General features: G+C 44.1%; 1 protein-coding gene across 1 annotated transcript in view; it reads right to left on the reverse strand.

Annotated features, from left to right (window-relative positions):
* Positions 1-14,662, reverse strand: part of ect2 (epithelial cell transforming 2) — a 299,642-nt gene that overhangs the window by 73,320 nt on the left and 211,660 nt on the right. The window contains 1 exon segment of the mRNA XM_088312727.1: positions 6,525-6,621. Coding sequence (XP_088168853.1) covers positions 6,525-6,621 — 97 coding nt within the window.

Here is a 14,662-nt window from a genome sequence, read left to right on the forward strand (position 1 = left end):
CTGACAAATTTTTAGTTGGATTCGTTCAACAGGCTCCGTGCAGTACTTTAAAAGTAAAGAAAAAAAAAAGGAAATTTTTAGTCACCACTAGGTGGCGCTATATGAATAGCAGAATAACACCACAAATATGTCTTCAGGTCACAACTATTTATACACGTGACGTTTTGGATTTTTAGGAGCATGTGCAGGGGAGTTATTAAGCATTTTGTCCATTGTGGCAAAGGAAGTATGACATGCAAACTTTAAAGCCCGCCCCTGTCATATACTGTTTCGAAAACTAAAAACTTGTGTCCCAGTGTTTGCCACAGGTCTTAAGATGGTACCGTCAAAGTTTTAAGTCATTCAGATGAATTCTCTCAGATCAGGGTGCAAAAGAATGACCCCTGTAAATGTGCAAAAATGGGCCCAAAGTGGACATTTAAAAATTCACTGGTCACTTTCTCTAAACTTTGTAATGGACTTCTTTTTGCACGTCTGGGGTGTTACACGTGCCTGCCAACTTTCGTAGGCCTAGGTGACGATGGTAAAAAAAACAAAATTTTTGCCAGACCCGATGAGACTGCAAAGTTTGGTGAGTTTTCGTGCATGTCTAGGGGGTCAAAAATGCGATTGAACGCAGAGAAAAAATAAACAAAAAAAAACAATTCTAGAAAAACAATAGGGACCTCGCTACGGTCGCTGCTCGGGCCCTAATAATTCTCATCAAAACAATGGGGACGCCAAGCGGTTGCTGCCCGGGCTCTAACAGAACAATGCCGTGTTCCAATTTGCACATCGTAATCCAAAATCAACTGTTTTTCATGCAGAGGTCAGACTACACGAATGTAGCCCCGTTTTGACCCAACAGACCTGTTGCAGACAAACATTCACTGTCATGGCCGATTTTAAGGTGTCTTGATGCATCGGACTAAGTGGAGTTAGACATAACTAAACGATCGGTTCACGACCACAACGCAGAAAGTCTGGCACGTCAGATTTTCTGTTCGTCTTGCCACATAGTGTACCATGTCTAACGTCCTACCATTGGTTCCTCGGCATTGACCAATAGTGAAATGGAGAGAATACTGCTGCGAACGGCCGCGTTGACTCGATACGTCCTTCTTTTTAGGACCCCTAATATGTCCAACAACATGCCTGACCTAAATTAGCGGAACAAAGGAACCATTACCTGACCAAAAAAGTTATAAAATACAGAAATCAAGCCGTACAATGATGCCTGCATATAACCAAGAAATAATGAGGTATTTACAATACAATACAATTTCATTTATATGGTACGTACTGACTGCAGCTGATAGCAGGCTACAAACACAGCACCCAAATACCCTGCTCCTTATCTCTGGTGACTAATCATGCTTCTCCTTCCCCCTCTCTGTCTTCATTCACACAATATGTAACCTGCCACACCAGAGACAATAAAATATTGGACCTTTTCTATGCCAACACCAAGGAGAAGTACACTTCACTGTCCTTCCCCCCGCTGGGCACATCACTGTCCTTCCCCCCGCTGGGCAAAGCTGATCACAACTTGGTGGCTCACCTGCCTGTGTACAAACCTCTGGTCCGCACGCAGCCAGCTGTGACACGCACAGTTCAAAGATGGTCTGGAGAAGCCGAGGAGGCCTTCAAGGACTTTTTCAACAACACACAAAGTCACCCGCCGTCCACCTGAATGACTACCGTCCTGTTGCTCTCACACCAGTCATCATGAAGTGCTTCGAGAGGCTGGTTCTCCAGCACATCAGGGACTGCCTTCCTCCCACTCTGGACCCCTACCAGTTTGCATACCGGGCTAACAGATCCACTGAGGACGCCATCGACACTGCTCTGCATGCTGTGCTGGGCCACCTGGAACAACAGCAGAGCTATGCAAGGATGCTCTTTGTGGACTACAGCTCGGCATTCAACACAATCATGCCGGACATCCACGTCGCCAAACTGGACATTCTCGGCCTCCCTGCCCTCACACGCATCTGGATTAAGGACTTTCTGACCAACAGACCACAGACTGTGTTGCTCGGCCCCTACACGTCCTCCACCCTTACGCTGAGCACCGGTTCCCCTCAAGGATGCGTGGTGAGCCCTCTCCTATACGCCGTCTACACCTACGACTGCAGCCCGGCCCACGGTAACAACACCATCGTCAAGTTTGCTGACGACACGACAGTGGTCAGTCTGATCTCGGAAGGTGACGAGACAGCCTACAGAGAGGAGGTCCAGAGACTGACGGCTTGGTGCGAGGACAACAGACTGCAACTCAACATTGCAAAAACAAAGGAGATCGTCATCGACTTCAGGAGGAACAAGACGGTGCCGCCCCCCCTCTGCATTGAAGGCGTGTGTGTGGAGAGGGTCCACACGTTCAAGTTCCTGGGAGTAGAGATCTCCGATGACCTTTCTTGGACACACAACACCACAGCAGTGGTAAAGACGGTCCACCAGCGTCTGCACTTCCTGAGAGTCCTCAGGAAATTCAACCTGGACAGGAAGCTGCTGCTGGCCTTCTACCACTCGTCCATCGAGAGCCTGCTGACGTACTGTGTCTCCACCTGGTACAGCGGCTGCACTGAGGCGGACAGAGTGAGGCTCCAGAGGACAGGCAAAACAGCGCAAAGGATTATTGGCTGCCCTCTCCCCTCACTGTCGGACATCTACACCGCCCGGTGCCTCAGAAGGGCTCTCAACATCGTCAAAGACAATACCCACCCAAACTCACACCTGTTCGAACTGATGCCCTCTGGCAGGTGCTACAGGGGCATCAAATCAAGGACCAATAGACTGAGAAACAGTTTCTTCCCAAGAGCCATCTCCATTCTAAACTCACACACACACACACGACCACCCGTACCTTGCAGAACAGCAACGTGATGTGTTTTTATATACCCTATTCAGTATTATTTTCCATTGCACTAACTATTCTCTTATTTATCTAATTTATATATTTTATTATTGTTGTATTACACTGGAGAGGGGAGCTCTCTAATCTCGTTGCACACTTGAGTACAATGACAAAGGGATTTCTGATTTCTGATTCTGATTCTGAGGTATTCAGCGAAGACCACGGGGAGGACATTAATGGTCTAACAGACACAATTAAATTTCTGCATGGAGAACACCATTCCCACCAGGACAGTAAGATGTTTCTCCAACAACAAACCCTGGATCACACAGGACATTAAAGTTCTCCTGAAGGAGGAAAAGAGGTCTTTTGTGTCAGGCGACAAGGAGGAGCTGAAGAGAGTGCAACATCAGCTGAGGAGGATCAGAGAGGGGGAAAAAGTCCTAAAGGATGTGGATGGAGGAACAGCTGCAGAATAATCATGCCAGGGATGTCTGGAGGGGCCTGAAGATCATCTCAGGCCATGGACAACCAAAGACCCAGAAGGAGGGGGACCTTCAGTGGGCAAATGAGCTGAACCTATTTTTCAAAAGGTTCGATCAGATGCCTGCCCCCGCTCAGTCTTCCCTGGTGCAGCTCCCACCAACCCCTCCTGCTGCTGCAAACGACACCCTTTCCCCTCCTCCCCCCACAGTCTTCAGTTCCCAGCCACATCAGACAACCACCACTTCCTCCTCGCCGTGTTCCTTACAACATCTCAGGGGAAGAACCAGCTGAGGAAGATGAAGGCGAGGAAGGCAGCGGGTCCAGATGGGATTAGCTCCCAGCTCCTCAAATCCTGAGCAGACCAGCTGTGTGGAATTCTCCAGCACATTTTCAACCTGAGCCTGAAGCGGGGCAGCTGTGGAAAACATCCTGCCTGGTTCGGGTTCCAAAGACCCCCTATCCGAAGGAGCTCAACAACTTCAGATCAGTGGCCCTGACGTCTCATCTGATTAAGACACTGGATAGACTGGTCCTCGTCCATCTGCGCCACCCTGGTGAGCTCTTCAACGGACCCACTCCAGTTTGCATACCAGCCTGGCATCAGTGTGGATGATGCCATCAACCTGCTCCACACTTCACTGTCCCACCTGGAGAAGGTGGGGAGCACTGTCAGGATCATGTTCTTTGATTTCTCCAGTGCGTTTAACACCATCCAGCCCACCCTATCGGGAGACAAGCTGCAGCGGGCGGGAGTGGCCCACCACCTCATCACATGGATCCACGACTACCTCACAAACTGGCCACGGTACGTGAGAACACAGGACTTTGTGTCTGACGTGCTCCTTTGCAGCATGGGAGCGCCGCAGGGAACTCTTATGGCTCCCTTCCTGTTCACCCTCTACACCCCAAGACTACAAATACAATTCCCCTACCTGTCACCTGCAGAAGTTCTCTGATGACTGCGATTGTCGGCCTCATTACTGACGGACATGATCGGGAGTACAGAGAACTCACTCAGGGTTTAGAGGACTGTTGTCAACAGAACCGCCTCCAAATCAACTCTGGGAATGTTAAAGAGCTGGTGGTGGATTTCTGCAGGTGTTGGAACTTTCCACCTGCACCAGTGAATATCCAGGGAACAGACATTACGAGGGTCTCAACTGACAAGTGCCTGGGTTTTCATCTGAACAATAAACTGGATAGGAGCGACAACACAAACGCTCTCTATAGGAAGGGTCAGAGCAGACTCTTCTTACTCAGGAGGCTGAGGTCCTTTGGCGTTCAGGGGACACTGTGGTCTCTGGGGCAGGAGGCATCTCGGGCTGGACAAACTGGTGAGGAGGGCCAGCTCTGATCTGTGCTGCTTTCTGGACTCTGTGGACGCGGTGGGGGGCAGGAGGATGACGGCGAAACTGTCATCAATGCTGGACAACCCAGCCCATCCCCTCAATGACACTCTTACATCACTCCACAGCTCCTTCAGTGATAGACTGTTACACCCTCGCTGTGTGAAGGAGAGATTTCACCGATCCTTCCTGCTGGCTGCTGTCAGACTTTTCAACAAGATCATTGGGTCAAGCCTACAAACGGGTGGGCATAGGATGCAATACACACTACTACTGTACATTATCCAATGGTATACTTAAATATTGACCAATTATTTATTTTGTTTACATTGCAGTATTCTTATCATTGCAGTATTTGTTTTATCATTGCAGTATTTTTTTATCATTGCAGCATTTTTATTTATCTCCCCTTTGTACCATTGACAGACATTAGGAGTGTTTCCTTAGACTTGTATATGTTGTGGGATGTAAGTGTATATAATGGGGATTTTTGTATATACATATATACTGTGTATATTTGCATAGGTGCTTTTTATGAATGTCTGCTGCTAATGTTGTACATTAACGGCTACATTACGCCGTCGACTTTGCGAGATCTATATCTTTGCTGCTGTAACACTGCAAATTTCCCCATTGTGGGACTATTAAAGGACATCTTTATCATTTCCTATTGAACGCGATTATGTGTCAAAATTAAATTAGAGGAAATATTCAGACAAACATGAATACATTACCAGACGTAGAGTTATGCGAAATTACGTCATATAACAGCTACAATACAAAACGTCTATGAGACAATATTAACGGTAGGGTAAACAAATTGTGTATACTGTATATATTGTTTTTGATCATGGACAATGTATAAATACATCACTCAATTAATATGAAAAGAACTAGATGCTTGCACCAGATTTCGCATAGAGACAATTTGTAGCGTAATATTTCGCTCATCACGTCTGAGGACAGGTAGTTACGTTTTCTCTGCTAATAAGCTTGCACTGATCAGTATTTCTTTTTTTCATTTTACATTATTTGTATCTCAGCACATACAGCCAACATGGCAACCAACTATTGACTTGTAAACAGCATCCATGCACAAGACTATATTCTATTTTTGTTGCTTATCTACGTACTGTTTTTACATGGTACCGCTAAAGTTCATACATCAGTCAGACTTTTTGAACAAGCTGACAATCCATAAAACGCAAACTCTGAAAAAAGTAATTTAAACAGGGCATACTTGCATGTTACTTGAAGCACTGTGTTGTATTTATTTGAATTCTTAGCACTTTACTGCATGCCTTAAAAAGTGGTTAAACTAAGTGATATTTTGGCCAATGGCAAATATGGACACTGGATATTTGTATTTTATTTTACTTTGATGAATCATTTTTTCATTTTATTGTGTGGTCGATATCAAATATTTATTTCATATATAAAAAATGCAAATAAATTCCTGTAACTTGTACATGTAAAAAGAATACTATTTTGGGATGTATAACGATCAGTTTGAAATTTTTGTGTCCATATCGCACACTTCTAACCACGCGTGTTCCATCACTACATGAAGAATAACACAATTTTCCAAAAACTGAAACTGTATTTTGTCAACGTGGGAGCTTATGTGCAAGAGCCCATGAGCGTAGCATGCTTATCTACTAAATGTGGGCGGAAAGCCATAGTGAAGAGAAAATAGACAAAAGTACAGGGAGAACATGTGAACTTTCCCCAAAAAGTTTGAAACAATATTTAAGCCCAGCACCGTTGTCTGTGAAGCAGACAAGCTTATCACGCGAAACGCCATGCACCAACACAATTTTGTAAAGGTATGTGCACATATGAGTGTGAGTTACCATTTAGAAGTAGAGCCACACTAGGAAGTCTCTGAACAGGTCTGATGAGGAGCTCTACAAGTGCCTGCCGGCCGCATTCTGGCTTGGCCTGGTTGATCTATATATAAAATCGGAACAGTAACAGCATCCATCAATAAATCGATTAAATGAGATTTTCCAAGTGCTTTTTAAACAAAGAATAAATGTGAAAGGGAATTAAAAATGGTCTACTTTTGAGATTAGTATTCTGAAACTATTTGTAGATCTTGGGCTGTTACATGTGCCTCCAACTTTTGCTCGAGGTTATACAATACAATACAATATTGTGTTGTATTGATTCTGAAAGGGATTTTCAGCCTTTATCACATTGTAACTTTTGTAAAATTTTACGCAAAGCTGTAGCCTTGACAACTCCTATTTGCCAAAATATAAACACTTATGCAACAAGTTATGGCCTGACAGCAGCATTGATTTTTCATTAGGTTATTGTGTGATTTAAAAAAGAAAAATGGCTCAATAGGAGCATAAAGTTTTTAGCAAAGCAATCCTGGTTCACATGTTCTCCCAAGCCAAGTATCAACAAGCGCTTGTAAAAATTGGAGGCACATGTAACAGCCCGGGATCTAAAAAAAGTCTTAGACACTCACACTGGGGCTACTTTTTTTTTTTTTAACTTCTAGGGGGCCATAGCAAGCCATCATTTAAAACTCGCACAGTCAACAAATAAAACATGATTTTGCCAGGCCTGATATGTGTGCAAAGTTCCATGAGTTTTCCTGCTTATTTAGTCTATCGAAATCAGTGTATATTTATTGGTGAACTTTGTGTTTCTACGCCCACAGTTTTTCGCGAAGAATCACAAATCTTGTATTTTGACATTATGACGGCATAAATACTCTACTGGGCATTTATAAGGATCTTGTTAACCAGTTTGGACAAAAAAAAAAAAATCAAAGAATGAAGCATTTACTTCCTCTAGCCAGTAGGTGGCAATGAAAAATAAGTTTGCGGATGTCTTCATGCATTTACAATTATGAAATGTGAGAAATAATTTTGAAGTTAAATCTTAGAGCAGCTTTTTTTGTCAAAGGCTCGTCAAACTTTGAAATCAATTTAAAATGGCCGACTTCCTGTGCAATTTAGAATACGACTTTTATATAGGTCTTGGCCTCGTGCATACTCCATCAAATTATCAAAAAGCCAGGTGAAACGTACATTCGGGGCAACTTCTTTGAAAATTTAAAGGGGGCGATAGGGAGCCATTTTTAAAAAAGCTGCACGACAAACAAATAAAATATTGATGAATTTGCCAGGCCTGATGTGTGAGTCTTCATTCATATTTAGGACCTCAAAATCAGCATTGTTTTATTGGCAAACTGTGCGAGGCCACGCCCACAGCTTTTCACGAAAAATGAAAAATTTTGTATTGTGACATCCTGAAGGCCGAAACACTCATCTGAGCCAATATGAGGAAAATCTTGTTGACCTGCTCAGAGGAAACCATCAACAAAAATGACTTATTTGCTTGAACCAGTAGATGGCGCTACCACTACGATGAAAAATAATTTGGTAAATGTCTTCAGGGCTGGAATCTCAAATGTGAAACATTTCGAGAAGATAGGATCACCTCAGTCACGTTCCAGGAGCTTCTGTTGCCACGGAGAATAATCAGACTGCGGCACTGTAATGGCAACGCCCTTTGCCGAAAAGTTACAAAAGTTGGCATAAAGATCATCATCTTGAGGCTGTTCTGACAAATTTTTAGTTGGATTCGTTCCACAGGCTCCGTGCAGTACGTGAAAAAAAAAAATAATTTACAGTCGCCACTATGTGCTGCTGTGTGTATAACAGAATATTAACTTATAGATGTCTTTGGGTCACGACTCGGTATACGTGACATTTGGGATTTTTAGCAGCATGTGCAGGGGAATTATTAAGCATTTTGTGCATTGTGTCAAAGAAAATATTAAATGCAAACTTTGAAGCCCCGTCCCAGGTCTTAAGATGCTACAGCCGAAATTTTAAGGCAATCGGATGAACCCTCTCGGATCAGAGTGCAAAAAAATGACGCTTGTAAATGGGCAAAAATGGGCCATACTATGACATTCAAAAATTCATAGCTCACTCACTTCCTGTACACTTTAGACTTTGGCTGTAAAGGACTTTTTTTGTACTTCTCAGGGTGCTACACGAGCCTTCCAATTTTCGGTAGCCTAGGTCAAACGAGCAGGGATTGTCCTTTATTTTGCCATTCTTGTTAGCGCTAGAAAGGCATTTTGTTTTGTTTTCATTGATGCAAATCATGAACGCCATTGAGCAGTCCCCCAAACGAGGATTAAATGTACAATATTGATTTTAGAACAAAAAGTTTAAAGTACATATTTTGGGGGCCCAGGAGGCCAAAGAGTGTGTTTTAAATATGATAAACAATTTTACCCTCTGCATGTCAATTGGGGAGTTTAATTGGCTACTTATATACTCACTATTACCAGATAGTGACAAGGCAATCGCCGTGAGAACTAACTGTTGTTGACTAATTAGCTTCATTATATTGAGCTAACTAGTCTCGAATTAACTTACCGTATTTTCGGGACCATAGGGCATACTTTAAAGTCCCAAATCTTCCCCAAAACAAACGAGATGCCTTGTTATGCGACACGCCTATTATATGGACTGAGCAGCTCTCTCGACCATCACCTATTATATGGACTGAGCATCTCTCTCGACCATCGACCCTGCTTCCCCTCAGGGTATTCAGAGTGCATCGTAGCACACCCTGCTGGCCAAAGTCTGAGACATATATGCTTTTAATTGACTGACAAATACATTATGTGAATTCGGTGTTTGGAGATGGTGCAAGAGAAAGCTGGACAAAAGGGCAGGTGTCCACGATGTCGTAGTCTTATCATTCATGTTATAGCAAGCAAGAAACGTCAGAGTTTTAGACGCCAGACTGCAAAAATATAAAAAAAATAAATAAAAACACACTGCCCAAAGCACACCACTCACATCGCTCCAAACAGCCATGTGATTGGCTGAGGCTGAGTGGCTCTCAAGAAGCCATTACTGTAATTGGCTGAGGCTGAGTGGCTCCCAAGAAGCCATTGGCATAATCTTTTTGAATGGCATAAAAGATACGTTTTGTGTTAATCTTATTTCTTTGTTTCATTGTATGCTTGTATGCTGAGATATTTTTGGTTTTGATTTGAAACCGTGACTCAAAGGAATGTGGTGACTAGTGAAATCTCTCCCCTGATGTTGTCGATTAGATGTGTTGCCATGACATCTCTCATTGGTCTGAGGTGATGCTTCTGGTAGCTATCACTTGTTCACGTGAGTACTGGCGTTCTAGCATGCGCGAGCTAGCATGCGCGTGCTAGCCTGCGCGTGCCAGCCTGCGCCTCGCAGTGCGGCGCGCCCAGTATAAGTATCAAATACAGAAATAGCACCCTCAACTGGTGTTGCGCCCTTTGATACAGGGCGTCTTGTGGCCGTAAAAATACGATAATTATGACTAGCTTGCTAAAAATTAGCTATCTTTGTTATCACTAGTTAGTAACGCGTAAGCTTCATTAAAATGGGCAAGAAACTCGTTGCCTTCATTATTTGTGACGCAAGCACATAGAAGAGCAATTATGACTACAAAATGGAAAATTCATTTTTTCACTTAATGAATGACCAATTGTTTCCTTCTTTTATAAAATCAAAATTTGTGCGGCTGGGATGTCAATTGTTAAATAGTCAGAGATTTTATACGACCTAAAACAAAACATCACATGCAGAACAATTAGAGGCCCTAGTTCGGAATGTATGCACTTTTCTGTAGTATCTTTTGAATGTACAGATGTATTAAGTTGTATAAATATTTTTAGGGTTGGGATCATAACTTTCAGACATTCATGAAATGCCTAGACATCTGTATTATTTGGTCATATAATTTTTAAATAATTTCATGAAGCTAAAGCACGGTTTGTAGTTGTCGCTTTCTTTGGGGGGAACTAAATAAATACTTAATACTCACAAATCCATTATCCAACAATTATTTGTATTTCTATTTGGAGAAAAATGCTAATGTCATACTGTTAAGAATTCTTCGAGCCGTTTAATGTGTGGCGTTTAATTGTCTTATTCTGAAGGGCATGTCTTTTATTTTGAAGGGTCGCTTCATATTTCCGGTTTCTGTTTAGCGTTTTTGTTCGTCATTCAACTCATAGCGGTGCAGTAGTCAATGATGATGTGAATACTTGTTCTAATTCATTGTGATTAATATTGATATACTCTTCTTGCTTTCTTCAGTAAAATAATATGTGTGTTTATATTATTTATACACTCGTTTTCTCCTCAAGTTTGCATTCGTTAGTCAACAGTGTTTAGCTAACTTGTACAATAGGTAGCCAGCTTTTGGCAACTTGCTAATACAAGTAATATAGACTGGAACGGTAGTAGGTTTATTCTAAACAACATTTAAATGTCTATATATGTCAGTTTACTTGTGTTGAGAGTATATATACACACACATATAATTGTGTGTATACATGTATGCACATCTGCACAGTGAAGCTGATCAAAGTGTTGAGTTCTACTGAAGACTCTGTACTCTCTTACCGGAGCCCCTGTAGAGGTCAATAAATCCAAATAACCAGTTTAGAGGTCAAATCCTCCACAAAGGTCCTTCGAGCCAGATTAATAAACTCCTACAAGATATGTCATCAGCGGGGGACTCGCCATCTCACCCTCATCCTGATGTGCAACCGCGACATGAGAGACAACTGCATACACCTAAGCATCTCAAGGACTACATCTTTCCTTACCGTCCACAAAGGTCTGCACTTTCCTACCAACCCAATGAGAGGGTTCCAGAGGAGCAGAAAGGAGCAGCGGCCGCAACAGATGGTGGAAAAGCAGATGTGAGTGTTTACTCTGCCAACAGTAGAGCTACACCTAGTCCCAGTTCAAGTGACCCACTAAGCACCACAGCACTAAGACAACTTGTTGAAGGGAGGATAGGATGGAAATTACACAACTCACTAACACTCGTACAGTATGAGGCAAAGCAACGTCGTCGTCAAGAGCTGTTGGAACACATTAATGCATTCCTCCAGGGAGAAGAGGAAGATGACCACAACACGACCAAGACTAGGGCACAACCGCCACAGATACAGTCATCGCTTCATCTCTTTTCACACGTCCACCCTCCACCACCAGTGCTTGACATGACAGCTCAGGTGGAAGGAGACACATCAGTAAGCATGATTTCCAAGTTGGAGGGAGTGGATAAGGACAAAGGTTACGCAACCACAGCGGGAATGGTGTCACCAACCGTGGTCCAGCAACACCCTATCCGACCTGTCCCATCTCAGCCACAAATGGCTGAGCAGTTTCACAGAAAGGATGAGTTTGTCCCCATACATCAGTCCCTGCAGCAGTCTCAGCCAATGGCTTCTTATCCCAGCTATTCAGCACGGTTGAGTTATCCTCCACCGCAGGTTTCCTCATTTTACAATCCATATCACTATGTGCCCGCACCCAAGCCATTTGTTCCATCAATCCCAGCAGTGGGTCATAGCAATCAAGCGGCCCAGCCACAACAACCAACAAGTCAGATTATGACTCCACGAGACTTTGATTTGCAAACACGCTCAATATATGGCGTGCCTAAACCCAAAATTCCCCATTTCACTACAGATAGTGAGAGGGAGTTTTGGATAATCTGCTTGAGCCCCATCCCGAACTCACAGGAAAGTATAAATACCATGGTCTATTGGAGCATCTTGAACTCCCAGAAGCACAAATGATTGGTCAGTCATGCCGTCATGATCCATTTCCATATTCCGCAACCATGCAAGCCCTACAGCTACAGTACGGCCAGCCTCACCAACTGGCGCAAAGTGAAATAGCTGCCATCCTATGTCAGATGTGAAATCTGGTGACGCACGAACTTTTCAAAGCTTCGCCCTCAGAGTCCACCTCTTAGTCAGCATGTAGCTTTCCTTGGAGGGGCCAAAAGGGATGGAATTAAACTTCTGTTCCCATGTCGATCGCTTGCTAAGTAAGCTACCAAGGCACCACAGAGATGGGTTCATTGAATATCTTCAGCTACAAGGGAAGCTCAACACCATGAGTCTCAACCCCTACAACCTGCAAGACCTGAATGGATGGCTCCAAGGGAAAGCCCAGCAACAGCGCCTTTCAAGTCGATTAGTACAACGCTATCAGATGGAGAAACCGACAAATGACGGAAAAGAGAAGGTTTCATCTAAAGGGAACGGCTGGAGTGTAGCTGTATATCATGGCTCCGAGCGCTAGCAACCTCGCACATCCAAGTCATCCAGTGGCAAGAGACCGCCCACAGTCACCTGCCTCTTTTGCGACAGCAAATCACATTACATTAGTTGTTGCCCACCATAAGAGAACACTCTGCGGTGGATATAAACAAGTGGATAACAGAAGGAAAACGCTGCTGGAAGTGTGCACGTAGTTACACACCTGAGTCCTGTAACTTAAAAAAAACCTTGTAGTGACTGTGGCAGTATCCATCTCCAAGTGCTTCACGACGCTGCTCAATATCGCTCCACCTTCGAGGACCACAGAGAGCCTTGTGTATTTGACGCCAAGTGTAAGGTCAGCGCAGGTGCTTTTGAAGGTAGTTCCTGTCGTGCTACACCACAAATCCAACTCACTGGCAACATTTGCAGTATTAGATGGAGCTCAACAGACAATGATCTTAACATCGGCCGTCAAGCAGAGACTCTAGCTTTACGTATCGTACGGCCAGATGTTACACACCTCCAAGGAGTTACGGTTAGCTTTAAAATTTCTCCCCAAGACAACCCACAGAAGCGGTACCATGTGCACGGAGCATTCACCGCAGCAGGTCTTGATCTGATGGAGCAAACTTACCTAGTTGAGTTGCCTCAGAAACGTTACTCCCATCTGAAAGGAATACCATTGAAGTCATTCCATAACGCACGCCCAGTGGTGCTACTCGGCTAAGATCATGTACATCTAATCACAGCTACGGAGCCAATTCGTCAAGGCGTCAATGGTGGTCCCATTGCTGTTCGAACTGCCCTAGACTGGGCACCACAAGGGGCACAAGGGTGTACTGATGGATAGACCCCAACACAACAGTGCCTTCTCACTTCATTAACTAGTCCAGAGGATCTTCTGTACCAAAATGTCGCAAGGCTATGGCAGCTTGATATCTTACCTTTTCGGAATGAGAAAGTGGTCGTCCGTTCACGCGAGGATCAAGAGGCCATGAATCTGCTGGAGAAGAAAACCCAGCGTCTCGAAGTTGGAGGAGTCAACCGATATGCAACACCTCTATTGAGGAAGACTGGAGATCCGAAGCTCAACAGTTCTCCACATTCAGTCATAGCTCATCTCAGAGCCACAGAGAAACAATTGAAAAGGGATCCAGAGAAGGCCACTATCTACTCAGATGAGATCGGCAAGCTTATTGCCGCTGGATATACAAAAATACTTAACCGTGAAGAAGTAAACCAGTCTGCAGAAGGATGGTATCCTCCACACCATCTTGTTTGTCATAACAATAAACCACGATTGGTTTTCAACTGTTTGTTTCGACCTCAAGGAGTCTCCATGAACGACCAGATTCTACCTGGGCCTACACTGAGTCCATCCTTAGTAGGTGTTCTCATTCGATTTCGGCAGCATCAAGTGGCAGTGAGTGGATATATCCGTGCAATGTTTCACCAAGTTCGCTTACTCCCAAAGGGCAAACCACTCTTGCGGTTCCTCTGGAGAGACATGCGTTGTGAAGACCCTCCAGATGTATATGAATGGCAAGTGTTACCCTTCGGCACGACAAGTAGCCCCTGCTGTGCCATATTTGCTCTTCAACGACATGCTTGCAATTACAAGGAGAGCCATCCCGAAGTATTGCAGTCAGTTCAGCAGAGTTTTTATGTTGACAACTGCCTCGAAACCTTCCCCAACATCTGGACTGCTAAACAGAGAGCAGACCAATTGCGAACTTTGTTGGCTGATGGAGGATTTGATCTCCGGCAGTGGGCAACTAACCAGCCTGCAGTAATAGCCCATCTTCCCACCGAGGCCGAGCCACCTTCTGCCGACCAATGGCTCAGCCAAAGCCGCACCAATCCACTTGAACCCACTCTAGGCCTGAGCTGGAA

Source organism: Idiotropiscis lumnitzeri, chromosome 13 (assembly GCF_059441095.1).
Source record: "Idiotropiscis lumnitzeri isolate Australia: NSW breed Sydney's pygmy pipehorse chromosome 13, RoL_Ilum_1.0, whole genome shotgun sequence".
NCBI lineage: Eukaryota > Metazoa > Chordata > Actinopteri > Syngnathiformes > Syngnathidae > Idiotropiscis > Idiotropiscis lumnitzeri.